The sequence below is a fragment of the Drosophila santomea genome, chromosome 3R (assembly GCF_016746245.2).
Source record: "Drosophila santomea strain STO CAGO 1482 chromosome 3R, Prin_Dsan_1.1, whole genome shotgun sequence".
NCBI lineage: Eukaryota > Metazoa > Arthropoda > Insecta > Diptera > Drosophilidae > Drosophila > Drosophila santomea.
In genome coordinates, this window is record NC_053019.2 from 11,535,011 (window position 1) to 11,562,746 (window position 27,736).

General features: G+C 43.0%; 8 protein-coding genes across 11 annotated transcripts; 5 read left to right on the top strand and 3 right to left on the bottom strand.

Moving 5' to 3' along the window:
• Positions 1 to 222: 222 nt before the first annotated feature.
• LOC120451871 (splicing factor 3A subunit 1) lies at positions 223 to 3,190 on the top strand. Its single transcript, XM_039635878.1, has 7 exons — positions 223 to 431; positions 546 to 710; positions 772 to 943; positions 1,005 to 2,467; positions 2,524 to 2,696; positions 2,760 to 2,930; positions 2,986 to 3,190. Exons 1-7 carry the CDS (start codon positions 323 to 325, stop codon positions 3,085 to 3,087), a joined length of 2,355 nt encoding a protein of 784 aa, XP_039491812.1. The 5' UTR covers positions 223 to 322; the 3' UTR covers positions 3,088 to 3,190.
• On the bottom strand, positions 3,122 to 6,168 carry LOC120451872 (xylulose kinase). The gene is made up of 6 exons (XM_039635879.1): positions 5,981 to 6,168; positions 5,434 to 5,555; positions 4,319 to 5,146; positions 4,038 to 4,259; positions 3,602 to 3,791; positions 3,122 to 3,541 (listed from the first exon to the last, which is right to left on the bottom strand). The coding sequence occupies exons 1-6, from the start codon at positions 6,038 to 6,040 to the stop codon at positions 3,305 to 3,307; spliced, it is 1,659 nt and encodes a 552-aa protein (XP_039491813.1). The 5' UTR covers positions 6,041 to 6,168; the 3' UTR covers positions 3,122 to 3,304.
• A 322-nt stretch (positions 6,169 to 6,490) lies between these two features.
• On the top strand, positions 6,491 to 8,023 carry LOC120451340 (ER membrane protein complex subunit 2). The gene is made up of 4 exons (XM_039634919.1): positions 6,491 to 6,642; positions 6,783 to 7,191; positions 7,296 to 7,452; positions 7,515 to 8,023. Exons 1-4 carry the CDS (start codon positions 6,609 to 6,611, stop codon positions 7,761 to 7,763), a joined length of 849 nt encoding a protein of 282 aa, XP_039490853.1. The 5' UTR covers positions 6,491 to 6,608; the 3' UTR covers positions 7,764 to 8,023.
• A 66-nt stretch (positions 8,024 to 8,089) lies between these two features.
• Positions 8,090 to 10,221, bottom strand: LOC120451342. The gene is made up of 5 exons (XM_039634920.1): positions 10,137 to 10,221; positions 9,581 to 9,644; positions 9,348 to 9,505; positions 8,862 to 9,293; positions 8,090 to 8,796 (listed from the first exon to the last, which is right to left on the bottom strand). The coding sequence occupies exons 3-5, from the start codon at positions 9,389 to 9,391 to the stop codon at positions 8,430 to 8,432; spliced, it is 843 nt and encodes a 280-aa protein (XP_039490854.1). The 5' UTR covers positions 9,392 to 9,505; positions 9,581 to 9,644; positions 10,137 to 10,221; the 3' UTR covers positions 8,090 to 8,429.
• A 587-nt stretch (positions 10,222 to 10,808) lies between these two features.
• LOC120451343 lies at positions 10,809 to 14,961 on the top strand. Of its 4 annotated transcripts, none has more exons than XM_039634921.1 (3): positions 10,809 to 11,052; positions 13,898 to 13,944; positions 14,386 to 14,961. In XM_039634921.1, exons 2-3 carry the CDS (start codon positions 13,932 to 13,934, stop codon positions 14,655 to 14,657), a joined length of 285 nt encoding a protein of 94 aa, XP_039490855.1. In that variant the 5' UTR covers positions 10,809 to 11,052; positions 13,898 to 13,931; the 3' UTR covers positions 14,658 to 14,961. The 4 variants fall into 4 exon arrangements, with proteins under 4 accessions (XP_039490855.1, XP_039490856.1, XP_039490857.1 ...); XM_039634922.1 differs by having other exon boundaries at positions 10,809 to 11,036; XM_039634923.2 differs by lacking the exon at positions 10,809 to 11,052 and adding an exon at positions 12,215 to 12,391.
• Positions 14,962 to 16,283: 1,322 nt separating this feature from the next.
• Positions 16,284 to 20,070, top strand: LOC120451339 (adenosylhomocysteinase-like 2). Its single transcript, XM_039634918.1, has 8 exons — positions 16,284 to 16,637; positions 16,757 to 16,817; positions 18,123 to 18,192; positions 18,313 to 18,979; positions 19,114 to 19,432; positions 19,497 to 19,740; positions 19,800 to 19,920; positions 19,984 to 20,070. The coding sequence occupies exons 2-8, from the start codon at positions 16,767 to 16,769 to the stop codon at positions 19,988 to 19,990; spliced, it is 1,479 nt and encodes a 492-aa protein (XP_039490852.1). The 5' UTR covers positions 16,284 to 16,637; positions 16,757 to 16,766; the 3' UTR covers positions 19,991 to 20,070.
• Positions 20,071 to 20,722: 652 nt separating this feature from the next.
• LOC120454084 (cytospin-A) lies at positions 20,723 to 22,629 on the top strand. The gene is made up of 2 exons (XM_039639095.2): positions 20,723 to 20,990; positions 21,043 to 22,629. Exons 1-2 carry the CDS (start codon positions 20,756 to 20,758, stop codon positions 22,611 to 22,613), a joined length of 1,806 nt encoding a protein of 601 aa, XP_039495029.1. The 5' UTR covers positions 20,723 to 20,755; the 3' UTR covers positions 22,614 to 22,629.
• A 304-nt stretch (positions 22,630 to 22,933) lies between these two features.
• On the bottom strand, positions 22,934 to 23,701 carry LOC120452450 (V-type proton ATPase subunit e 1). The gene has a single exon (XM_039636681.2). It carries the CDS (start codon positions 23,410 to 23,412, stop codon positions 23,146 to 23,148), a length of 267 nt encoding a protein of 88 aa, XP_039492615.1. The 5' UTR covers positions 23,413 to 23,701; the 3' UTR covers positions 22,934 to 23,145.
• Positions 23,702 to 27,736: the final 4,035 nt, after the last annotated feature.

Consider the following 27,736-nt stretch of genomic DNA (forward strand, 5'->3'; position numbering starts at 1 on the left):
TTAACATATTAACTACAAAATTTCATAACCATTACATATGCAAATAAAATATATTTATATACTGTATCTCTAAAAATATTGCATTTAAAAAATTCAAATTTAAATAAAAATGTATATAAAATATGAAAAGCTGAGTTGTGTTTACTATCGCGAAAGTAGGGATAATGATAATATCGATGGCGGTGGCAACAGGCCAACCATCAGTACCGGCGATAGTTCCATCCCTATTTCTTCCACCTCTAATTTTCGCCTAAACAAGCGTTTTCTCGTTTCTCGAACAGCAATTGGATTTTATCAATAAAAGAGGACGATTTCGACAGCCATGGCAACTTTAGACGCGGAAGCAACCGACGAGCAGTTCGGCAACGATCAGCCCAAGTCGATGTCGGGTCCAATCATTGGGATTATCTATCCGCCGCCGGAAGTCAGAAGCATCCTTTGCCAAAAAGAAAACAAAACAATTTTCACAATTTTTACCTTAAATCCATATATATATTACACATTTAACGTTTCCCATACTCAGTTGCCAAAGCTTTAACTATTAGATATCGTTGACAAGACCGCCAGTTTTGTGGCTCGCAATGGACCGGAGTTCGAGGCGCGTATCCGTCAAAATGAGTTGGGCAATCCCAAGTTTAATTTCTTAAATGGCGGAGATCCCTACCACGCCTACTACAGACACAAGGTCAACGAGTTCCGCGAGGGCAATGGTATGTTTTGGTTCACTTTTCTCACGTTTGTTCTCATACATGAAATGTTGATCCCCTTTAGATGCCGGTATCACTGCCATTGCCAACATGAAGCAGCTGGCGGTGACCAGTGCCGCCCAACAGCGCCAGCAAGAGCTTCTCAAACAGGTGGTGGAGCAGCAGTTCGTACCAAAGGAACCACCGCCGGAATTTGAGTTCATAGCTGATCCGCCTTCCATTTCTGCGCTGGATTTGTAAGTGTCCACTTGCCAGGAAATTCCAACGCCAGTCTTATCGTTTTCCATATCTTTTCAGGGACATTGTGAAGCTAACCGCCCAGTTCGTGGCCCGTAATGGCCGTCAGTTTTTGACCAATCTTATGAGCCGGGAGCAGCGCAACTTCCAGTTTGACTTCCTGCGACCACAGCACTCGCTCTTCCAATACTTCACCAAGTTACTGGAGCAGTATACCAAGGTATTAATACCACCGAAGGATCTGCTGGGCAAACTGCGCACCGAGAGCGCTCCGGGCAGGGGCAGCATGAACCAGGTGCTGGAGCATGTTAAATATCGGGCCAACTGGCAGCGCCACCAAGAAGCACAACGTCGCCGCGAGGAGGAGAAGATCGAAAGGGAGCGCGTGGCCTATGCCCAAATCGATTGGCACGATTTTGTGGTGGTGGAGACGGTGGACTATCAGCCATTCGAATCGGGCAACTTTCCGCCGCCCACGAATCCCGACGAGGTGGGTGCCCGTGTGCTAATGGAGGAACGTCTAATGGACGAAGAGGGTGATACAGAAATGCAGATCGAGTCGGACGAAGAAGGCGACTCCCAGGTGAACAGCCTTTTGGAAAGCGGTCTGAAGCTCTCGCAAATGGAGAATCGTGTGGGTATTCAAATGAAGAACGTGTCGTCCTACGGCCAGCCGACTGGCGCCAAGAGAGACAACACCCAAGTGCAAGACATGGACGAGGCCTCTAGTGATGAGGACACTCCAACCACTAAGTTGCAGCCAGCTGTGGCGCCAATGCTGCCGCCCACCCACGACAAAGTGGTGGTCAAGAAATACGATCCCAAAGCAACGCAACCGAAGCAGGCGCCAATGCCTACAGATGAGTATCTCATCTCGCCGATTACTGGTGAAAAGATCCCGGCTTCCAAGGTCTCGGAGCACATGCGCATCGGTCTATTGGATCCACGCTGGGTGGAACAGCGCGACAAGCATACTGTGGAGAAAATCAATCAAGACAATGTCTTCGCCGCGGGCACAGCCATCGAGGCCAGTCTCAAGCAACTGGCTGAGCGCCGTACTGATATCTTTGGTGTGGGCGACGAGGAGACCGTCATCGGTAAAAAGCTCGGCGAAGAGGAGACAAAGAAGGACGACCGCGTCACCTGGGACGGACACACGTCCAGTGTGGAGGCGGCCACGAGAGCAGCTCGTGCAAATATTACACTGGAGGAACAAATTCATCAGATCCACAAGGTTAAGGGACTGCTGCCCGACGAGGAGAAGGAAAAGATCGGTCCCAAACCGGTGGGCAGCAAGGCAACGCTTTCAGCTCCGCCGCAGCCGTCAACCAAGTCGCAGCACAGCCACTCCAGCCAGAGCCAACACCACCAAGGCGGCGGAGGTGGTCATCACGGGCATCATAACCCTCATCATCACCACCCACCGCATCAGCAGGCGCCACCTCACCAGTCGCACCACCACCACCCGCCGCAGCAGCCTCAGCCGGTTATGCAGCTGATGCAACTGCGTCCACCTATGATGCGTAAGTAACAAATGTTATTCAAAACACTTCGAGGGCTAAGCGTTTTTATTTTGCAGAGCCACCGTTCGGAGCTGGTGGTGGAGGCTACATGAACATGCAGCCTGGTGGAGTCCCTCAGCAAATTGCACCTGCTCCACCTGTTGATATAATGGAGGAGGAGCCGCCCTCTAAAAAGATTCGAAGCGAGGATAACCTGATTCCAGAAGCAGAGTTCATAGCCTCCCACAAGGTAACTTTAAATTTGGCCAAATTGACATTCTGTTGGTATATACCCCGTTTTTTGTTATTTTAGAGCCCTGTGACCATTCAGGTTTTGGTACCCAATTCCGACAAATCAGAGTGGAAGCTTAATGGCCAAATGATAGCTGTGACAATGGCACTTTCCGAACCCATTGCCAATCTGAAGACAAAGCTGCAGGACGAAACTGGCATGCCACCGGCTAAGCAGAAGATCTTTTATGAGGTAAGAAATACAACTTATTTTCAGAAAACTATTATTGCAACCACTTCTTCTTCAGGGAATGTTCTTCAAAGACAGCAATACCATGGCTTTTTACAATCTTGTAAACGGAACCACGGTGCATTTACAGGTCAAGGAGCGTGGTGGACGCAAGAAGTAGGAGGAACGCAGAGTAAAGTCATACCAGACACAAGTGGGCCATATATAAAAATGTATTTGTATATGGAGTCGCATAAATTTGTAATAAATCGTCAATCACAGAATTTGTTAATTGCACTTTAGTTCTGTCAATTCCAGGAGACGTTAAAAAAGGAATCGGTTGGTGATTTCGGAATGTACGGAGTATAAACTGGAATGTTACGTTGGGCTCTCGGAGTTTATGTGTGTGGATGGGACAGAATGCGCGCCATTTCGCGATATCTTAGTAGCATTGGAGCGTAGATCTCCTCGCTGTCCTTGTGTGGTTCGCAGACAAGGTTCAGCTTGTTACTGGTCAGACTTAGAATATAATCTCGATAACAGAGAGGCGTCTCTTCTTCACCCACCTCATGAAGGTACAGAGTATAGGCGGCTCGGTAAGCGGCTCCCAGTAGGGCGGCCTCATATCCTTCGTCCTGCAAGAAATATCTTGTCTAAATTGCCTGCACTTGGTGGAACAGTTGTAGTTAACCCACCTGGATATGGACGGGAGCATTGAACACATCGGCAATTGTTTGCAGGATGGATTTGTTAACAGATGCGCCTCCTGTAACAAGGATTTGGGTCTCGGGTCCGAATTGGTAGCCAAGATCTTCAGCCACAGCCCGGTGATGCAGCATCTGGCCTTCAACTAGGGCCCGAATTTCGATTTGTGGCGAGCTAAATCTGTTGAGCGAAAGAGGTCGGAATTTGTATTACAATTTAAAGAACATAATACAAGGCAAATGGGCATTGAGAAAAAAATGAACAGCTGTCTTCGAACTGATGTTCATATATTCATTTCAATTTTTCACGTTGGTAAAGTCATTTCTAAAAATAACTATTTACAAATGATTGTTAACAGATTATGAGTCATTGGATTCATGTCTGGCCTAGAACAGCTAAATAATGCTTAAATTCGAAGTGACTTACTTGATAACACCCCTAGCCGCCTCCAGGGAACTGGGATCCATTTCCTTGTTCCATCGTAGAATACCCTGTGCCTTTGGAATTATTTCCATATCGTTAAAGTGTACGGCCATGTTCCCAAAGTTTCCACGTGGCGTGGAGTCGAGATACTCATTGAATTTATCCCAATTGCCGCCGGTAGTCTTCTTGTTCATTTCCTCGCGGACCAATGAAGCATTTCTAAAACTAAAAAAGTGTTTTTAAACATACTCATTGTAAGATCGTATGTCCCGGGGATAATTTACCATAGAAGACCCATGAATTCTTCCGTTTCGGTTGGATGACAGAGTACATGACCCTCTTCCCAGTTTAGCGGCTCCTTGAAGCTCATCATTAGGGTGTCACTGGTGCCCAGGGAAATGGTAAGCCAGCTGCTGCCCACCAACATCCCAGACAGCGCCGAAGGATTGTCTCCCGTGCTAGCAGCCACTTTGCAATCGGGCGAAAAACTAAAGCGCTCCACAAAGTACGGGGAGACGTTTCCTAAAATCGTATTGGGACTGACCGGAATGTCCAGGCGCTTGTCCAGATCGGGTGCACAGACATTCAGGCAGTCTTTGGACCAGTTCTTCTTGCGGATGTCCAGCAGATTCATGCCGGAACCATCACTGAAGTCAATTGGAGCGACAGAGCCCAGAAAAAGCGATGATATAAAACTGCTGACCAATGAGATTCGGTTGGCCTCTTCGTAGGCGTGGCAGCGTTGCTGATATATCTTCCGGATCTGTGGACCTGTGAAGCGTTCGTAGCATTTGGAGCCCGTCAGTTCCACCATGTTAAGTTTGCCGCCAACAGCCATCTCCATCTCTAGGCACTGTTTGGTGGTGGTGGCGTCCATCCAAATCGGAGTACGATTAACCACAAAGGCGGAGTCGTCGATTTGTCCGTGAAGGAACTTTTCGGAATCGAGGTTTTGCAGCGTGTTGATTCCATGCTTGGACCAGTAGAGCGATCCGTGCTGCTGTCCGGAGCCACTGATGGCTGCTACGGTACTAAGATCAGCCTGTTGCATCACCAGTCGGTCCAGGACAATGTCCATGGCCTTCACCCACATCACTGGCTGCACAAAGTATCTAGAGAAGAACGAGCAGAGGTGAAGTTTGGTTAGCAAATTTACATTAGGTTATATTACATTACCTATTGTATGGGTAGTCCCTGCTCTTCCTATAGCAGGGACCCAACTTTAAAAAACTAGTGTAATAAAACTCGTGTTTAGTTTTCTTATCTATAACTGCTATGAAATAGGGCCCTAAGTTTTATCGTACAAACAGGAAATATTCCCTTATTTGCTTTACGAAAGCAATCATCCCATTAAAGTCCTCAATTGGAGTAATAATAGATGATGGTGAAACAGACTCACTCATTTTTGTTGGGTCCGGCATTGGCTCCTCCGGTGGTCCGAAACTCCGGCAAATCGGTGTCGAATTTCACTTCCGCCGCGGCAACCACCTCCAAACTGGAGCCCAGCAGGACGGCTTTGAGCTGAGAGGAGTAAATGGGGGGCAGCAATTAGAGATATGGAGACACACCTCGAAAATAACGATCAAACACAGAGGGCAACTAGGAGTCACCGCTGGCGTCATTCAGGGATTGTGAAAGTTATTGCGGCTTTATTAAGATAATGGCGGGGGCCAATACCTCCGAACATGAATTTCAATAATCAAACCATAATAGTTAAAACGGTTGGCGCTCGGGTCTTTAGCAGATAAGCGAGAATCGAGCCCCGGTCACCGAAACTGATAAGAATTGTTTTAATAGTTTGTGTTTCAAGGGCTAACAGGTTCCCGAGTTCCGTTTGACCTTTTCGAGCCACACAATTCGCACGTAGTTGGCCCAGATGTAGTCGATTTGGAGACGCCTCCACATCTCAGATGCAAAGATACTACGTAGGCAGTTCCAGTTCTCACCTTTTGCGTGCTCAAGTCGAAGCCAAGGAAGGTTCGTTTCAGCTGCTTCGGCGGACCCATGTTCAAACTGCTTCCGGATCTGTTGGGAGTTTGCAAACTTATACACAGCACCGCATGCGGCACTGCCCGATTCCACGGCTTTAATACCCGGAGTACGCGAGAGACTCTGGTTTTGTTGACGGTACCACAATTATTTGAGTTATTAGTGTGACTGCCGCTGGAAGGCAGAAATATCAGGTTTCATGTTCGCCTTGGCGCGCTTTTCAAAATCATTTAAAATGGAAAAATGAATGCAGCGCAAAGTTAAAGCAAAATAAGATTGAACCATTTAATTATAGTATTTAACAAGTATTTATTTTTAATATTTAATATAATATTTATTTATTTTTAATATTTAATATTGCAAACATCGGAAAAAAATGGTTTGTCCAAAATATTACATTTGACATTAGGTGGATTACGATATTCAAAAACCATGTTGGCAGCACCGAACCACTGTTATTTGGTATATTCTAACGGTTCACTCGCGGTCACACTTTTATTTTGCCAGGAAGGAAATCGCCAGTTATAGATCATAATTGGAAAATTAAGTTAAATTGATGTGATATTTGAGTCCGCCTGAGTGAGCATGTCGCTAAACTATGAGAAGATGAGCTGGTCGGGTGAGTTTTCGCCTTTTCCCGGCTCCAAGCGGGTACAGACCACGTCAGTGGTTGCTACCAATCATCCGGTTTTCCGTGGACCCAAAAAATGGGGGCATGAATGAAAAGTGCCCAATCGTAATGAATGATCATCCTTCCAGATGTGCGGGATCAGTTCAGAACGTGGCGCGAGGAGACGGGTCGCCACAGCGAGGAGGTGGTCCAGCTGTGGGTTGCTGTGCTGGAGGACAAGGTGCAGAAGACCGGCAACGAGCGGCATCTCATCCTGGAGCAGGTGATCATAGCGGCATTGGACACGGCTCGGTTTGACATCGCCACCCAGTGCACCAAGCAGCTGGCCCTGGAGTTCCCGGGCAGCCTGCGCGTGATGAAGTTCAAAGCGATGCGCTACGAGGCTCTGGAGCAGTACGATGAGGCCGACGAGGTCCTGGACGCAATCATTGCTAAGGACGAGACAAATGCCGCGCCCAGGAAGCGTAAGATTGCCATCCTCAAGGCCCGAGGTCGTCGCCTGGAGGCCATCAAGGAGCTCAGCGAGTATCTGAAGAAGTAAGAAGACTAAGTTTCCGGCAATCGGTTGCTGAACAAACATAACTCCTTATTTTACCGTGTACCACGTACAACAATCTTATAAACATTTATAATTCCTTCAGGTTCATGTCTGACCAGGAGGCATGGCACGAGCTGTGCAACATGTATCTGGCCGAGGGTGAGTTTGGCAAAGCCGCTTTCTGCATGGAGGAGGTTTTGCTCCACAATCCCCATAGCCATCTAATACACCAGCGCTTGGCGGAAATACGCTACACAATGGTGAGCTATAAAAGCAAGATAAACCTTAATGAATTCCAATTCATCAACTCATGTTCTTTCAGGGAGGCGTCGAGAATATTGAATCGGCTCGCACTTACTATTCGCAGGCGCTGAAGCTTAACCCGCATAACTTGAGGGCCCTTTATGGAATTTACTTGTGCTGCAACCACTTGGACAACTCCCGAGCTGTGAGCTCCAAGCGAAAGGAGCTGCAAAAGTTGGGTCAGTGGGCCCTCGAACAAATTTTGACAAAAAAAACGATTGTACCATTGGAGGCTGCCTTTGGAAACCTGGAAATCAAATCGAATTGACCAATATAAGCACTAATAATTTGTGCAATAGATGCCAGAATGTAATGATTCCAAATATTCTCAGAAGTGGGTTTCCAGTTTCTGTTTCTTAAGCAAGTACATAGATAATCAATTAAACTAGCAGGAGTAAAAACAATTTTATAGTCAGTGCATCCGAGCAACTGTTTATGGTGTTCTAGTATTGTAATCGGATAACTTAAAGTCTTGGTTATTGGGGTAGGCAAAAATAGTCTTGTAATAAATGTAGAATAATTCAATTATCCAGCCTCGAGTTTTAAAGAATTTTTGACATCTGTAAAATTAATCGGCCACAGAACGACATTCAGAATAAAACTAAGAACATTTATTCTGAATATGGTGCCTATTGTATACTTTTGTTTACTTGACTATTCGTTGAGGTCATTGACTCTTATTATTGTAAAAATTGCTATAATGCACTAGATTAATTCTCACTAGGCTCATGCATGTCCATCGTCATACGATTGCATATTTATATACGCACATGGCAATACCATATGTATATTTACTTGCATAGCACTGTAGGTGCAATCGACGACTGCAGGGCACCGAGGGCAGCGCTGATAATTCAGCGGACGGTTAAAAATAGTCCAACAATGGGACAGAATGCAATCAGTGGAATACCCCTCCCTCCTTCGGCATGTTACTTCAATTTGTGGAGGAGCCGTTGCCGTACATTCGTCCGCTGTGCGATTTTCTGGAATGCTTTGCTCGGAAGATGTCCTTGAAAGTGAGTGCGTGGGCGGATGGTGGCTTTTCCGAATTGCTGGTGGAGTCCTGAGCCTGTCCTTGTGAGAAAGACAGCGTCGTATGAACTGCACTCCTGCTGGTCGGAAGTCCATCAAGATATTTTAGCTGGGGAAGCACCTGCAGTATATATTCGCGGGGTCCTTGGCCTCCGAAAACTGTGCGGATGCCAGGATTCCCCATGCAAGAGAGCTGATCCAGCGCAGGACACTGCCGTTCGATGCGGTGTATCCAGTCGGTTATATTCGCTATATCGCAATTGTTGATCCTGCAAAACAAATAGACATTACTCGTATTGCGAGGACCACTTTATGGAAGATTCATGCTAATCACCACAAGATCCTTAAGCTCGGCAAATAGGGAAAAGTGTTTATGTCCAGGCTTACGTTGCGGTCCAGAATTAAAGTGTCCAGATCCTCGAAAAAGGAAAGAAATCTAAGATTTCGGAAATCATTGTGACTCAAATCGAGAAACTTGGTCTGCGCTGCAAATTTGTCGGCCAGTCGCCGGGGAATGGTCTTCAGGTTCTCATAGGCCAGCGAAATGCGTCCGTTGTCCTCCAGGATGCTTTCCGTAAATGAAACATCTTCACTTGGACAACTGCTGATGGATATGTTGCCGCTAAAGGAGTACGGATTCGGCGTAATCATCTTCCCCTCGTTGGATTCGCCCAACAACACGTCGTTGTATTCGTAGTTCAAGCTCTCCAGGGACTGGATATTGGCACAGTTCCTGAGCACCTCCGTTAGGCAGGGATTCGATGGGCTGCAAGCGGAATATTATGACCATGACGTGGATTTTTGGATGCCCATCTACTACCTGTCCTCGGAGTTGGAGCGTTCAGAGGTCGATGTTCCAGACATAACGGCGCAGATCTACATAACTGGCAGCCGATCCTATTCTCTGTGTATTCCAATCGGGATCGGGATCGGGACTCCGTCGGCTTGTATTTATTTTGGTCCAAAGTCGGTGGTAGACTGAGGGAAAAATGACACTTGATTCTCGCTCCGCGCAGATTATCTGGGTCTTCCGCTCCCCAAGCAAACACATACCCGAATATGTGAGTGTATTGAAACAATTGTCATCTCGGTAGTCGCAATTACCCGGCGCACTCAACTACACTCGGAAAAATATTTTATTTAACAGTTTGTAAAAATATAATTATCTATAAAAACACAGGTGGACGTATAAATAGGTCATGAACATAAGAGGAACATAACAATTGTATTACGATCCTGTATTGCCACAATTGTATAGAAATTCCATCATAATTTCCTACTTATTTAATTCAAGGATTATTAATAAAAGTGTTTTTTCTGTGTAAAATGTCTCGTTCAGATTAGTACGTGTAAATGTACATATGTACAGAGAAGTCGAGAACAACAAAGTAAGAAATGAGGAACAAATGCTATTGTTTTTTCTTTGTTGATGCTGATACTCTTCCATGGAGTTATCTACGGACATGGTGTGTTAGTTTTCCTGAACGCTTGGTATTCTATTAAGTTCTTGATTTACAGAATCCCTATCAAAGTAGGAGTACTTTAGGTAAGAGGGTCTAAGGTGATTTTCCGTATCTCTTTTATCAAAGATAGAATCGTACTAACTTACGTGGTTGGAAACAATTGGTCCATAGTATTGCGCTGGAAATAATATTTAATACCTCCTCGTAATGTTATAAACCATAGTCACTTTTTTTTTACTTGTTTGTTAAAATAATAATTGTTCAAATAAATAATAAATATGCTTAATAGCGTTTACACATTGTGTAGAGAGTCGAGTGCAGGCGGAAACAGAAGGAAACGTGAAAATATGTTGATTATGTGACTTAGTCTAGTTTTACAGCACGGCACCAGTTATATTTATTTTCATTTTGGCTGGCTACAGCTGTTGTTTAGTACTAACTATAAATAAATTATTAATTTAATTATTAAACAAATATATAAAATTCTAAGAATGAGGCTGGACTGTAGTTACACCTTACACAGTGATCGTAACTGGCCAGGTCGCCGTCTTTGGCTTTTCCCCAAGCTTCGATTGGAATCACTCACTCATTCATTAAGTTAATTTACCCACGAGCTCTCGCAGTCGAAAGAGACCAACGGCAGCACTAGTACTAGTATGCGATTCCAATAGGCGATGTAGTGGAATTCGGAGGGGCGAGCCCCCGGCGGACTTTCGCTCTCAGCAATACCGCTCGTAAAGCTGCCTGGTACTCTGGTACGCTGGTCTCGTACCGCTGGGGCTGGAATGGAGCACGGTGAGTGGGCAAGTGGTCGGCAGTCGGCTCCACGCTCTAGACCCCAATAGTTCGGCGCGGCCTACACGCGGCAAAAGCTCGGCAAGATCGATCCGAACCAAGTCGAATCAGTTGAATCGAATTGAATCGACTTTTCGAGTGTGTGCGAGTGCGAGTGTTATTTTAGTGGCCGTGTACGGCTGCAGCTGTTGTCTAATTCTCAAGCGGCGCTTGGCCTCGAGTTGCAAGTCGAGTCACTTCAAATCGCAGCGGTAATAACAAAAAAACGTATGTGCTTACATAAATATGCAATTGAACATGCGAGCATAGCAAATACTAAATTGAGTTTGTTATTGATTACTCGGGTTGCCAGTGGCACCACCTCCCGAACGACCATCGAATCGATTGTGACACAGGGAAAAATATCAAAAACTGCACTATTAAAGTGCTATGAAAAGAACATAATTTTATTAATATTTATAATATATACAAATAATTGTGTAAAGAAGATTCAAGACTACATGAATCAACTCGTGAAAATGTATAATTAAATTATCACACTACGTAGAGATGCTAATAAGTCTTTTAACATTATCAGTTTGACTTATACAATAAATAAATTCCTTTTTAAGCCCTACAATACAATTTCGCATAAAAGTTGTCTACTACTATTACTATTAATTGTAAACCAACCGTTAAAAACGGGGCTTGCATAAGTTACTCTATGTCAAATTCGTTTTCAAAATTATTAGTTGGCCTAGTGGAGCATAATTTTCTCTCTGTGCGACAGCCCCCACATATTTATTGATTAAATGACAACATACGATGAACAAAAGCATACCGTAAATACAACCATTTGTACATCAGTATCAGCTCCACCGAAAGAGGTCTTTACTCTTATCGCTGGCGCGTGTTTACCTCCCCGTGAATTTAAATGCCGATTTGTGTCGGATTGCGCGATTCGCACTTGTGGAAACTAACTAACTATTTTACTGTCTTGGCGGCTTTGCTTTGAGACAGTGGAGCGTGGCTTGCTTAATCCGTGCATGTGGATGTGCATAAAAATGGCATTGGCCAAATCAGGTTTTCGGCTAACAAAGCTTAAATGCCAAGACGGCTAGCCGTGACACTCTTCCATTTGGGATCGGCGGCAGCGAGAGACCACTGTGGCCGAACTCAAGTGGAAGTGGAAATGGGCATCTGGAAAACGAGTGAGTGCGCTGTGAGTTCATTGATTAAAAGTGCTCAGCTGACGTTGCCGTTTCTTTGTGAATCTTATCGGACCAGAGCCCAGAGCAGCAACAAAAATAGGAAAACCAATTAAAATCACCCATACACCGGATCGTAGGGGACTTTATGCCATGCAAAGGCGATCGTGTGTAAGCGGTGTATTATTGCAGATATGTGTGTATGTACTTGTAGTCACAAAGAATCGCATCGAATCGGACCAAAGTCCAGTAAAAAAGCCCTGTCTGACTCGCAAGTCGCCATAGAACGATCACTTTCCGTGTCGATCGTGCGGCAATCGCTGAAGTTTATCATTCGGTGGCGAAAGGTGCTAAAATCTGGCTGATTGGATAGAGACCGGGTAGAGACCAATCCAGTATAGTGCTTTGAAGTGAGTGAGGTAAATATTGGGCACTCTTGCACAGAGTGCTCTCCAACTAAGCAAATAGGTTTCGTTCCACGGTACCACAACAAATGCTGTGCTGGATATTGAAAGGTTCCAGATAATGAAACAGATCGTGTGGAACCGGGAGAATCGGTTTTGTAAGCTGTCGTAATGCCGAATTTCAAGGGCAGTGGTCTACAATGCGTGGAATGCTAATTTGGAGCTGCGACCTTTCTCGATTTCATTTCGGAATACGAGCACCACGTAAAATATGCAAAAACCGCATTCACAAACGAACCTAGCCATGTGTTGCGACTCTGCAGTACCCCTTAACAACAGGGCGTATTGATTTATTTATGTTCCCCAAACACAATCAGATCCTCATATTTTCATTTTGCCAATTTTGATTTATTTTGCTATTTCCACTGCGAGAGCCATCTAAAAATAATTGTTCAGTAGCGGGGTATGCGAAAGGCAAAACGACCGAAATTTCAATTTGTTTGTTGCCTCTTTGTTTTCGTTTATTTTTTTTTAGTTTCCCCGTTTTGCGTCATGCAGTCGCATGTGTTTTTATCCCAAATAGACTTCCTCGAAATTTGAATATTAGTCAAATCACCAGAGCCAAAAGATAAGGATGGTGGTAAATTAAATTAAGGTTTTTCGGCATTGAAACCCTATCATTTGGATATCTGTATGAAGGCAAGGTTTACCTTTTATTAAAAATATATTCACGGTTCAAGGCACTTACGCAATTGTAAATTTACAAGTCTACGGAAATGGTTTGACCAAAAATAATTTCACACAAAGCAATGATAAACATCAATTGCTTTAGACCGTTGCTAAAAGTGAGTCAATAAAATCCAAGAGCTAGATAAGCATTTCTGCACTGGTCACTCGCTCGTTTAGTGCTTATCAAATTTGCAATATTTACAATTATTGATTACTTAACCCATGTGATAAAAACCCATTTCCACCAGTACAAAGTGTCCAGCGTGATTGATTTTTGGTTTTTGCCCTCGTGTGTGGCACCACTTTTTCCCATGACAAAAAAGACAACAAGTAAAATCAATGCCAATGTGTGAACAGGGGATAGGTAAAAAGTCAGGTGGCGTCTTCCCCACATGTCAATATATACATTATCATACATGTACGAGGGTCTTAACTGGCTGGAATTTCAGGCGACTAAATGCGACTAAAGGCGAACTCACGCCGGGTTAATGGAACATCATATAAAAAGTATTCGTTATATGGGAAATAATAGCTCTGCTATTCATTTGAGCGATGGAAGGACAGGGTCAGCAACTTGGCTACCGTGTTCCATTTTAATTTTGAATGTCGGGAAGTGTGAGCACTAATTGATCGTGTGCCTGGAATGCTAATTAGATGGTCGTACTCCGCCTAGAACGTTTGATTACTCAGAGCTTTTGCGAAGTGCAATGGCAAACATTTCATTTAATCGGCGTCTACATAAGCAGTATTTCTCATTTAATTTATTCAATGATATTTTTTGTGCCATTTCAGGGTTTTGCGTTGAACTTACTCCCAAAACGGCATAATGACTGGATCAGGTAAGTATTTAAATTAATTCAATTAGCCTGGCATCATGGTGGATAAAATACTTTGTAGACAGATCGCTTTCATATGGAAGCAATCATTTTAAAAATAGCTGTTTTACCACTTTCAATCGAAATGTCACGATCAGTTTGACGCAATGCTCAAAAATATAATTTATTGCATACTTATGGGAACATAAATGTAGTTCTTTGATGTAGAATTGTCGTGTACTAAGTTTTGTCAAATACATGTTCTGCGATTAAACCTCTGGCGGCATTCATAAAAATATATAAATTCAAGAGTGCATTGCAGTTATTTCGAAATCATTTGTAAGTCAGATGAAGAAGATTCATTCCCATATATATACCCATATGATGTTCACTCATAAACAGATGTTTACTACCTTTTTTGGTTTTTCTAAATCCATTCTTCTTAATCTTTTCTTAATTTTTCAGTCCACGATCCGAAATGGAGCCTGGAGCGCCGTGAGTCGTCTGGCCATTTGGTGTGGCGCAAGGACTCTCCGGAGTCGAAAGTGCGCTTTCGCTTTGACGTCGAGGTCCTGGAGTTCGAGAGGCATCCTCATGAGGAGCTGGAGGACAAGGAGGATCACTTCTCGATGACTAATCTCTCGGCGACTGTGGCCATGTGCGCCACCTGCGTGGCCGTGGTGGCCGTCTCCGTGTTCCTGCCCTGGTATTTGATGGAGAAAGTGGGATCGCTGTAAAAAACGGGGCTCGAAGGCCCGCCTTTTTGTATATAGGTACCCGGACGGTATTAAGTAGTCTCTTGTACATAAGCAAGCGTAGATTTAACTAATTGTAAATAGTACGTACGTTGTATATAGACCTGTGGCTTTTTTAAGGATAGAGTTTGAAAAACTCTAGGTGCAATACGAGTGCGACAGTGACCGCTAAAGCCAAACTATGGAACGTGGATTGTATTTTAGGACGTGTAAATTCTAATAAGTTTAGTCCTATGAAAGATCACAAAGATAGTAAATGGAATAAACGAAATACTTGCCCTTTAAATTGTTGAATCTTTTGTTCTCGATGCCCAAGGGGTCGTATCTGCAGTATGCAATAAAAGAGTTTACAAGATCACGAGAATGAGAATCCTCAACAGAAGCTGGTATAATAAATGTTTATCACGCACAATGTAGACACTGCTCGGAATTGAAAGCAACCAATTAGACCATCGGATGGACATAATGAACTTCTCAACCCCTGGAGCTCCGCACCAATTTAAGGTAACAATCATCCCCGCAGATGCTGCATCCCCTAACCAGCATCCCCGCATCCAAGGACTTGCCATGAGGGTTGATGGCGTAATCCCGTTTCGGTGCCTTGATTAAAATTCTACCCTCTTTATAGCCACGCTAAAAGCGCACAGGCATTCAATAAAATGCAATGCTATCAAATCATTGGGCAACGATGGCTAAAAATGGCCGATTGTCACGTCAGAAAGTAAAGTTTACGACCCACCCCTTGTAAAAGCCAAAACTACTTTGAAGAACTAATTGAAAAAATGATTAAAAGAAAGCTCTAATAATTGTTTACTTTTCACATGTAATATGTCTTAAGCAATAAGATAAAACTGAAGATTTAAAAGCACCTCTCTATTTCGAGCTATATTCCTTGTGATTTGTCAAAACAAATGATTTAAAATAATTGTACAATTTTTAATAAGGTTTTTATTTTAGAGGTATAAACACAACATCTGAGAAATTTTTCGATATTTTCATTATGTTAGAAGAGGTCCCAAAATATTTGCAGATTTTAATAATATGATAATATTGCCGTTTTTAAAATTAATGATAATTACCCCACATTTTTTAACCTTTATAAGAGTGACGTTTCTCAATGGCTGAATTTGTTTAGTAATTGCATTAAAAGGAACAGAGTACAATAGTTATGCCTGGGGTAGGCGATAAGAATCCACTCTACTTGAATATTCCACATTTAATTTCAATGAAGTCAAGCCTTTCAACTCGAACTTAAGCCGTGTACGAGCTATAATGAAGTTCACTCATCCGAGTGGACACTTTGCCTACGACAGAGTCGAAATTGATTTCCGTAATCTGCCGAGGAATACTGCATGGGGTGAAGTTGTGATTATGATAAGCGCCCGAGGGGGACAAGGGGGAAGCAGAGATAAGAGGCCGCTTCGTGATAAGATTCTCATAAATGTGGCGATCTTTTATTTGAACCGCTGCTGATACCCGCTCCGTGGACTTGTTGTGTTTTTTTTGATTTTTGGTTTTTTCTTTTCTTATTTGCTTTTTACTTGCCGTATTTCTGTATTTCCACACGATCGTGCTGCCTCCCAATAAACCCGGTGCAGTGAGTCAGTTTGTTGTGTGCCCCAGTCGCGAGCGGACGATCCGTGAGATCGGAGATCGCAGATCGCAGATCGCTCTAGATACAAATACATTAGGCAAACAGATCGATCGATTGGCGATCTCGTTTCAATTCGAAACGCGGGACGATCTAGTCCGATCGGAGATCTCCAGCAGTACGGACGTTGTGCCTCCGTTGTGCCAAATAATCAAATAGGATATACATAGTCTAGGTGCTATCCAGACGAATCTTGCACTGGATGATTAGAGCCGGTCTCCCAGCTGCACAGAACGTAAGAACGTAAGAAGTCGGAATAAAACGCGACAAAGCCGAGCATACTTCATAACCTGTTTCGGATCCGTCTAAGTGTAAGTCCCCGAAGGTCGTTCGCTCGCTTTGAATAAGTTCTGACACTGAATACGTTTGTTTGTTTGTTTTTATTCGAACTGCTGGTTTACTTTTTGTTTTATTCTCTATCTGCTCTCAGCGCCTGCAGAATGGCCAAAATGCCAGAGACAACGTTTGCCGACCTGAGTCTGGCTGATAAGGTAACTATAACCATGGGAGGAAACACCGTAGAGAATATTTATTAGCCACTCGAAGTTAGTAGGTGTGTTGGCCAGATTCCCACAACTGGTTTCAATCGTCGAACTTGGAGATTAAGAAACAAAAAATAATAAAAATAGCACGTGACACTGCGACAACCAAACAAAGCTCCCAAAGGCGATCTCTGAACAATAATTTAAAGCAATTCATTCACGTCGAAGCGTTTAATACACTTCGTGAAAGTGGTCGAGTTAGAAATTCAGTTTTAGGGGTCAACTTGAACTAAATTATCGCAGTCTTGAACTATAAACAACTATATTCCACATGTAACATTTTTTACATTGCCACCACATGGCCGCTGTAAATCATTCGAGTAAATCTTACCTTATGAGCTCTGCAGACTTTCAACTTGTAATCAAAATATTGATCTGCTGGGTTCATGAGTAGATAGTAGAAAAGCCTAATGTTGTGGATACAAGTGCATGTTTATTCCATATGGCCAGTGAAACGTAAACAACCATAGACACACTGGCCACGGTATACAGTCGTAGATTTCATTAACTCAACTGTTTACATACACTCTGGGAGGCCTCCGACGTAGGTCTGGATTGTAGATCTATATTCGCGATTTCATATCTCTCGAAATCAATTGGCGCGACGAATTATCGCCGGTATGCTAAACGATGCCAATTAGTGGCCAACTGCGAATTTATTTCCTTCGGCTTTTCTCTGCACTTAAATCTGGATTTAGCTGGAAACGACGCAAAAGTCGCGCCTTCAAATATGTTTCTCAACAAAAATCCTTATAATACTCGTATGTGCGATTTTGCATGTTTTATGTTCGATGGCAATTTGTTAATTGGAAAGTGCAATAAATTCATGAGTTTGTGAATCGAATCCATTACCCCTGGTTATGCGGTTATTTTACAAATCTAGTTAGTCAAGCCGGTGGAATCAAATTCATTAGATATAGGTAAATATATTAAGTATTCATTAACACGTGAAGGCGATGCTAAAATATGCGAAAAACACCTGATATTAGATAAAATATAATAGGTGAATTGTTTTTTTTGTATGTACTGATCTCCCATTTGCAAAGAACTTGTTGTATTATTATCTCCCTTTTGTATCACATGATTTATGTTAATTCCAATGAGTTCATCGTCTATTAAAAGCACTTTTTATTGTACGTGCAATTAAGCAAAGTAGTTTGCTGGTAGGCAAGATAAAATGTAAACAAAGCTTATCCTACATAAATATTTTAATTGCAGTATTATTCATGTCTTAATTATTTTTTTATTAAATAGACTGCTGTAAAGAAGTCAAGTATCGAAGCTCGCCGGTTTTCTGATGTGTCTACCTGCTCATTCAGTTCCAGTAAGTATTACAACCCAAACATTTTAAGGATAATAAACTTGTATGTAAACTCAGCTTCCTGTTTTAATATCTTTTCTAGTACTTGAACTTACTCAATATCCTTGTATATCTCCCTAACAGCCTGTTTCACCGGAAGCTCCGACGAGGAAGACGTCTCCCCGAAGGACAACCATCAGCGCAACTCCGCCGGAGGCACCGACTTTTGCGTGAAGAGCATCTCGAAGAGTGCGTTTGGAAGGCGGGAGATCGAGATCGCCGAGTCGGAGATGCCGGGCATTATGACGCTGAGGAAGAGGGCGAAGGAGGAGAAGCCCCTGAAGGGAGCCAATATCGTCGGATGTACCCACGTCAATGCTCAGTCGGCAGTGCTCATCGAGACGCTCGTCCAACTGGGCGCCACTGTTCGCTGGGCTGCCTGCAACATTTATTCCACACAAAACGCAGTTGCCGCCGCTTTGGCGGAGGCGGGAATTCCGATCTTCGCCTGGCGCGGCGAGACGGAGGAGGAGTTCTGGTGGTGCTTGGACAAGGTCATCCACTCCGAGGGCTGGCAGCCGAACCTGATCCTGGACGACGGCGGCGATGCCACGCACCTTATGCTGAAGAAGTACCCGGACTACTTCAAAGCCATTCGCGGCATTGTGGAGGAGAGTGTGACCGGGGTGCACCGGCTGTACATGCTGTCAAAGGGCGGAAAACTTACTGTTCCGGCCATCAACGTCAACGACTCTGTGACCAAGAACAAGTTTGATACTTTCTACACGTGTCGCGACTCCATCCTGGACAGGTGAGCTCAGATATTCATGATGTAGGAAGAGTGCTATCTATAACAGTATAAGACAACTTCCAAATCCAATTGCACACATTTTTTCTTTAGATGTTGTAGAGTTTTCCTAATAATATCTGATAATCTTCTTTCAGTCTGAAACGCACCACGGATATAATGTTTGGCGGAAAGCAGGTGGTGATCTGCGGGTACGGAGATGTGGGCAAGGGCTGTGCCCAGTCCCTGAAGGGCCAGGGATGCATTGTCTATGTTACGGAGGTGGATCCCATATGCGCACTACAAGCTGCCATGGATGGATTCCGCGTGGTACGGCTCAATGAGGTCATAAGGAGCGTGGATGTGGTGGTCACGGCAACGGGAAACAAAAACGTAATCACCAGGGATCACATGAATCGCATGAAAAACGGCTGTATCCTCTGCAATATGGGGCATTCATGCTCGGAGATTGATGTGGTATGTTGTCGGGGGTCGTTTCAGATCGGCCTTCATCTACTAAAACGATTTTCATCCATTTCAGAATGGATTGCATACCCCGGAACTAACGTGGGAGCGTGTCCGTTCCCAAGTGGACCACATCAGGTGGCCGGACGGCAGGATGATCATTTTGCTGGCCGAGGGAAGACTGGTGAATCTCTCCTGCTCCACCATATCCTCGTTTGTCGTATCCGTGGCCTCATCCACCCAAGCTTTGGCTCTGATTGAACTCTTCTCAGCGCCTGGAAGATATAAGTCGGATGTCTATCTGCTGCCAAAGAAAATGGGTAGGTTATTAGTTATTCTAGCTAAAGAAACCTAAGGATAATTTGATGCATACTTTCAGATGAATACGTGGCCAGTTTGCATCTTGCCACCTTCGACGCTCATCTCACGGAGCTCACGGATGAGCAGTCCAAATTCATGGGCTTAAACAAGGCCGGGCCTTTTAAAGCCAATTACTACAGGTTGGTTCACCTTCTCTCCCTCCAATCAGCTCTTTGACTTATTTAATTTTATTTCATTCGCAGATATTAATCAGTATTTAATGTTTTATCCTGTTATTCTCGTTCTGTAATTTTGATATTATTTAGAAAATATATGATAATATATTTTAATATGAATGGTTTAAATTTGGGAACATTCTGTTAGGAGCGTTTTCTAACAACACAATAATTGTTATGCCTTTGGTGCTTATAAACCTTTTTAAAATTTTTAAAACAATTATATGTATAATAAATTGACAACAAAAAAATTATGAAATTATCCTTTTTTATTATAAATTATTATTTATTATTATTTTATTAGCAATAAAAGGCAATTATTAAATAATACAAATTATAATAAAAAAAAAAGTGATAATATTATTCTCAAATTTTCTTATCAGTCTAATCATTTGGTTCTAGTCGTATTCCAATTAGGCGAATTTACTAACAAACTAACAAATTTTGTAAAATCGAACATTATGGTTCGTGTGTTGGCTAAAACCAATTTTACACATGCGTATTCGATTCTAATCGATAGTACAAAAAATCTACATCAAAATTCTACAGGCCGCTGTCAATCTACATGAAACATACATGAATGTGTAAATAAAATTACTTATTTCTAATAAAACGAATGTCGTTGCAAATAATAGAAGCAAGAAGTACTATTTCGAAAAATATAGTTAAATACTTATACTAATTAAAATAGTTCTAAACATTCTCAGTAGCTATATTTTAAATTGACAACTTTTAATATAATTTTCATAATTTTTAACTTGTCCAAATCACACTTTCGTTTCCTCAATTATCATTGCCGATGTGTTCCCTATTAAAGGAGCTTGTAAGCCAGATAAAAGAAATACAATCTGATTTGAAGGATGACACCCACTTAGGACCAGATAGAGCGGATTGGAGCCGCAATGAAGTTCGCAGAATGAAGAACTGCTTGGGAAGAGTAATTCTCTTCACGAGGTCCTTGAGAGAGACATTTGCCGAAAGTCCTGGGTCCGGCGATCAAGACCCAGCCTCGAAGGCTACAGTTCTGTTGCGATGTAAGTTCTTATTTCAAAGTGGCGTTATGTAACTATGTTTATTTATGGGTAGGCACTCGGTACATTAAGCGTTTGTCTACGATCCTGCCACTACTTGAGGCTGAAGAAAGCTTAAATAAAGTGAATAAAACGCTATTTCAGCTGGACGTTGATACCATTCTTTTTGAACTGGAGTGTATTGTCAAAGAGGCCTTAAAACCTCCTTCCGCTCCGCAATTTGCCTATCCAGAACCTTGTTGTACTACTGCGGAAACTTGCGTAAAACAAAGTTCGATTTGTGAGCTAAATAAACTGCGGCTAATGCTGAGAACTGCGGAGAAGAAGAAGGAGCTAGAAGTAATGGGCCACAATTTAATGATAATGAAGGAGAAAACTTTGGTCCTTCAGGCCCGTAGAAAACAAGAGGTAGCGGAACATAGACTAGCTGAGGAGCAGGATCGCAACAAGGCACTCGAAGAATGCCTGACCAAATGCCAGATACATTTAAAGGACATCACCGAACAGTATCAGAAATTGAAGGAAGCCAGCAAGCAATTAATCAAGGAGAGAAATCAGATTAGGCCACAGAAAAGATGTCCTCAAAGTTGGAATGCTCAAGTTGTGCGCAGAAAAAGCAGAATATCGACTAGGAAAAGCCTCGTATGGGAGTCGGTTAAGCTAAATCAATCGGAACAGGAGACTCTTATGAAACTGAAGACTCGCCTTAGTGAGGAAAAAGATATTAGGGTGAGAGCTAAGACCGCAATGTGTAAAATCAAAAAGGACATGGACGCGTTGTATTTTGGGAAAGCACTACTGCGATTGGGGTTACAAAAAGAGAGCAAGTCAGGTACAAATGCAATTCGGAGTTTAAGAAAAAACAGTAAGGATACCTTGGTTGTCATTGACAAAGCCTTGAGTGCTCTTTCCCATTACAACAGACTTAAATTTCCGTACTGCAGATTCAAGTTAAGCCGCCTCATGGAATGTCTTTACGACAACATGATGACGATCCGAAAAAGATGGATCCGAAAAATTAGCAGTGCAGTGGAACCAAAATTAAGCGGTTCCGAAAGTAGAACTCTCTTTTTACCAAAGCCACCAATGGCAGTTTCTTATTCGCCACCCGAGCTTTTTTGGGACAAGATATACAAGCCCTGCACCCAGTCAAAACCTATTACGTCCAATGCGAGTTTAATCCCGGTTTTGCCTAAGAAACAGTACAAACCCCTATCCTTAGTGCCTTTAGTTCCCCGTAAAGTGCCGACCCGCGTCCCCTGCACAGCATCGGTGCCGAAGTACCTGGGAAAAACATTCGGCGATCGACGCCTGAGTCTGCTCCGCTGGTGCCGAGAAAGGGTTAAACCATACGGCATTCCCATGTACGAGTTCAGTGCCTCGTGGAGCAGTGGCCGTGCTCTGTGCGCCATCATCCACTCCTACCGCCCCGACCTGGTTGACAAAACCTATCTCGGCCATAGGAGAACCGAGGAGGCCTTGGCATATGGCATTCAAGTTGCCAAATCCCTTGGTGTTTCTGAATCCGTCGACCTGATTGGCGAGCTCCGCCAGGGGCATCCAAACTTAGAGAAGGTGGTCGGTTTCGTGGAGGAGCTGCAGAGCCTACTGGAACCAGGTGTATAAGAAAAATTATAAATTCTTTTTAGTTTTGTACAAATATATTTCTTAAATACAACAAAACATATCTTTGAAAACGTTCGGGAAAGCGAAATAAAATTAGGTTCTTTTTGGCGTAGATTTTTCTAGCTGTTGCAGTCGCTATCATTGATTCGCATATGAATGTTTTGACACTAGGGGCTACGGTCAATGTTTTCCCCCTTCGCAACACATTCGTTTTATTTTAAGACAACATTAAAAAAATATTCTCCGTAGGTGTTGCACACATGCTACTGACAAAAACGAGCAATGATCAATTAAAACACATTGATATTTTATTCCGAAGATGATTTATATAAATATAAAAGCCGGCGGCCTTTTCGATTTAGCATAGTTCGATAATTCATAGGCCCTGAATAACTTGGAAAAAAATTTTCGACGGCGATACAGAAAGTTTAGCAATTATTTTCAAGAAAATAGTGTTCGAAGGATGTGCTCCAAGCATGAACATTAATGACACCTAGGCCTGCTTTATAAAAATATATAATCTGCAGCGTTTCTACGGGTCCCTCTGATCGTGGATAAAAGAGTTGGGCCAGTAGCATATCATGCCGAGGATAATCTTCTGCTTGGCTCTCGGTCCGCTCAGTGGATTCAACTGCATCACGAAGGTGACCATCCAGGCCAAGTAGCAGCACACCACCGTGAGGATCACACAGGACCGGATGAGACCACGCTCCTCGTATCGGTAGGACACCAGGAAGCCAATGATGGCGAATAGCAGCCAGAAGACGGTGATGACCGTGAATGCCACGTACTTATCCATTTCCGGAGAGTTTGCCAGCTGGCTGAATGTTAAGTTCTGACAAGTTTCCACCCTGTGTCCTGGATCTCGAAGCTTGGGCAATCCCAATTTGGGTGCCTGCACTCATAAACTTTTATGGCTGCGAACATTTCGATATTTTATGGCAAACAGCGGAGGCTGCAGGCGCAGTGGAGCGCGAAGGCTGTAAATGGAAAACTGTATACATTTTCCGAGTGCTGGAGCGGTCCATAAAACTGCTGCACGCATCCTGACTAAGCGCAAAATCCGTTTTACGAGACTGCCAGCTCTCCAGCTCTTCAGTTATCCTGCCATCCTGTCATCCTTCCCCGGATCATCCCCTCCGAGGTCCTGATGATGCCATAAGTGCCCAGGCGCGTCTCATAAAATGGCGGCTGTGCAATGGCAATGCAGTGTGCGCGGCGGAGGCGGCGGTGGTGCTGGTGGTGGTGGTGGTGTAATCGAGTTTTCCCAAAGTAGCAATAAATGTTAATGGCGACATCGAATTTTCCATTTTCTCGCCATAAGTATCAAGACGTCCGGTGCCGAGCCAGCGGTTATTTCGCGGCAATGGCCATCTTTAATTCCGTTCCAAAGTGGGTGTAACCCCAGCCCCATAGAGAGTGAAATACAGTAGCCGGCTTTGGAGTACTCGTACGACTTCGCACATCGACCACCGACAGAAACTAAAAAATGGATAGGTACTCCAGCCGAAAAGTAACCGAGTTTTGGTGCCAGATCGATTCGGTATCGTAAATCACCGGACAGAGGTCTCTCGTAGCTGGAGTCGCAAGCAAATGCAAATCGAGCTAAATGTGTGATTTCCCCTTTAACACGGTCGGCATTTAAGAAGAATCCGAGTTCAGACCGAGCCCGAAACAAAAGCCATGCTGCCAAATTCTGGGGCACCGCGTTATCGGTTCCGGTGAGGGTTTGTCTTGTCACTTCTTTGACCAACCGTCAAAATATTTGACTTGCCGTCGTTTCGCCAGGAGTGTGGGTGCAAAGAAGTGCGTGACTGATTTGAATAGGTTTGTATTAGGGCAACTTCCCCAGTTATCCTTCACAGTCCCACCAACACTCAACGTCTTTGGTTATATAGTTACGATTTCTAAATATTGAATTATTTAATCATTCATAATGCTTATATTGGTTCAGTTTAATATAAAAGCTCAAACACAAGTAGAGGCACAACATAAACTTCATTGAACTTCATTAATGCTAGAAATGTTTTTAAAGCCTAGAGCTAGCTCGGGATTTAAGAAAGGATACATTATTTTAGTAAGTAACTTGTACGAAAATGTCATAGCCAGTCTGACAAGTACTACAACAGGTTTCAGATCTAGCGCACCTGTTCTCCTTCGTTCTTATTGTAACTGCAATGGAGTGAGGACTGAGGGAGGGAATCCGAGCAATTTGGATTAGTCGTACGACACCAGCACGCGTAGTTTGAGCAGCCACTTAGCGGCTTGTCTGTGCACCGCTTGAGGAAGTGTCCGGAGTCACAAACACAAAGCTTGCCACACATTTCGCAGGTAAACACCTGGCCAGGCGTCGAGTCGGCTCTTTGGACCGTGTCGATGGCGCTGGACCGGTACCGCTTGGCCCCTTCTCACGCCTTCCACCACTCCACCTCTGGACTTTAGGAACGGTCTGGAAAAGTGTCCGTTTTCTGTTTGGAACGCAAACTGCGAGAGGTCTGGTCCCTTACCTTTGTTGGCTCTCGAATTAGCACACGTCCGTGCCCAGTTAGATCCTCCAAAAGGCCACACCACACGCGCATTTGGTAGACAGAAGGAGGATTTTATTACGGAACTCACTTTCCCTCTTTTCTTTGTAAACATCACTACCAACTCAATATAAACGCTAAAATGCATTTTACTCTTTTTTAAGATATCATTATTTCAGTTAAGTTCTTACAAGGTATTATATCCTTGTATTAATTATTAAAATTGGTAATTATATTAAATCAACACGGCTTCTATTATAAACTAAGATTTAGGACGGATATCAATGTCTGCCAGGAGCTGTATTGAGTTAGGCGGAAATGGACCTAAATTAAATCGGCTGTTGTTTACTGGAATAATTTTCAAACTTTTCCAAATATCACATACAACTTTGAATACAAAACAGGGTTTTATTTAACTTTACCAGAAGTCATATCTGATGTCCAAATACCTTCAAAAACTATTTAAATAGTACTTGTAAAATTCTCTCTACAATTTTTGCAATTATTCTGTTCTATATTAAAGACTTTCGATTTCATTGAGGGTCAAACTTAATTCGGCAGGTCGTCCTTTATCTGGACAGCATTTGAGAATTAATGCCCTCTCTATTATAAGCCAAAGTGCTGGGAAAGTAAATAAGCCCGAGCGATATGTGGGCGTCCACCCCAATAGTGGGTCTCATAAATCGGAGTCTGCGCACGATAAAATGCATCTGTCGAAGGTGATTGATTTTCGACGTGGCACGGAGTGTATTTGTATCTGTATCTGTATCTGGGGACAAGTGACTGGTACTGCTTCGTTTTGCAGGGCGCAGTGCGCAGCTACACTTACAGATACAGATATATATACGTTTATTTGGGGCGGGGGCGTCAACGGTCGGCGTCGGTGGTTGATTCCTGTCGCCGGCGAATTTATGTATCTGGAACGGAGCGGAGCTGCAACCCCAACGAGGCCAGGAACCGAAATCGAATTCGAAGAGTATCGGATACTGTGGTGGGGTAAGCGTGCGTCTTGAAGGGTGCGGGTGCGGCTCGAAAAAAGATATATGCCCGTCATATATCTAGGCGGTTCCCCACGCCGCTTTATTTATTTGTTTATCTACTATTTATGATCCCAAGAGCCGTAGCCGTAGCCGAAGCCGAAGTCGAAGTTTTTCTTAGACCCCGGCCCGCGTTCGTCACGGTCGCCGTTGTTGTTGCCGATTTTCCTATAGCCATAGGTATACCCCATGCCATGCCCATCGCCTTATTGGCATCGCACTGGGTGACTCTTGGCGTCGGCTTCGTATATTGATTTCTGAGTGTGAGTGCGAGTGTGAATGTGAGTGTGACTGTGAGTGTGAGTGGGCCATGCGATTGCGATTCCTGGAAACTAACAGCGATTCACAGACATCGGAGAACTCGCACACCATTCAGTTCACTCGATGACGCTCCGCACCTCGGACTCCAAAACCAAAAACTGGCTCTAACACTTGGCCACCGCCGGCGCGCTCTTGCTCGAAAGTGTTAAAATAATAAACCAACAACAATAACCAAAGCGTTTACAACGACAACGGGAACTATAACAGTGTAATTGACAGACTATTGGGCCACAAAACAAAGATTTAATGTGCAATTTTCATAAACATTACGCGCCAGACCCATTGACTGTGTGCTTTAAATTATAGCCATCATCAAACCGGGACCCATTAGTCGATCCGGTGGCAAATATCTCGCCATTATCAATTATTGCACCTTATCGCCAATTATAATATTAATCGCGTTTAGGAATTGCAAGCCGACGGCAAGTGACTTTTCCGCAGATTGTATTTGTGCGGCTGTTATAAATGATAATACTTTGATTCAAGTGCCAAGCAATTTGGGGTGAGTAATGAAACTCAACGTGTTTAATGTTGCAGCAACAACTTATATAAAGCGTTGTTAAATAAATATTAATAAATTTAAAATTAAAAAACACAAGAAAAATCGACTACTACTAAATATACCCGCTTTTTAGGCACATACAAACATTAATATCTGAAATTATAATTCGGTAAATAAGTTTTAACACATCAATACATAAATTGTCTTCTACAATGAGCAGAATATAGATTTGCCGTCCCTAAAATTAAAACATTTTTAAATTGGTACTGTGCTAATTTGTTTCCAAGCTAATGAGATATCTTACAGCATTAGTCTGGTGAATGTAAAAGTAAACGGATCACAACTTTCGTTCTATCAATCGATTTAAATAAATAGCGTAATTTATTTCGTTAGTTATCCTGTTTAAAATGTTATGATCCGATACTTCACACATCTTTATTTAATTAATTAAAGATATTGCTATTAAAAACAAAATTGTTAAATTGAAAAAAAAAAGTTTTCTTTACAATATTTTGATTTTTACTTTTTAGCTTAGTTTTTAAAGTTTTCGAAGAACAATTGCTTTTCAATTTCGCCTCCACAGCTTTTTAAAAAATGTTGCTTTCTTAACAATACATTTTTAATTATGGCTAAATTTATAACGAGAAGCAAATAAAACAAATATACAAAATTGTATTAAGCGGTTTGACAAAATGGTGTTTAGAGCCCATTGCCTCTAATTACTCAGTTGTTTTTTGA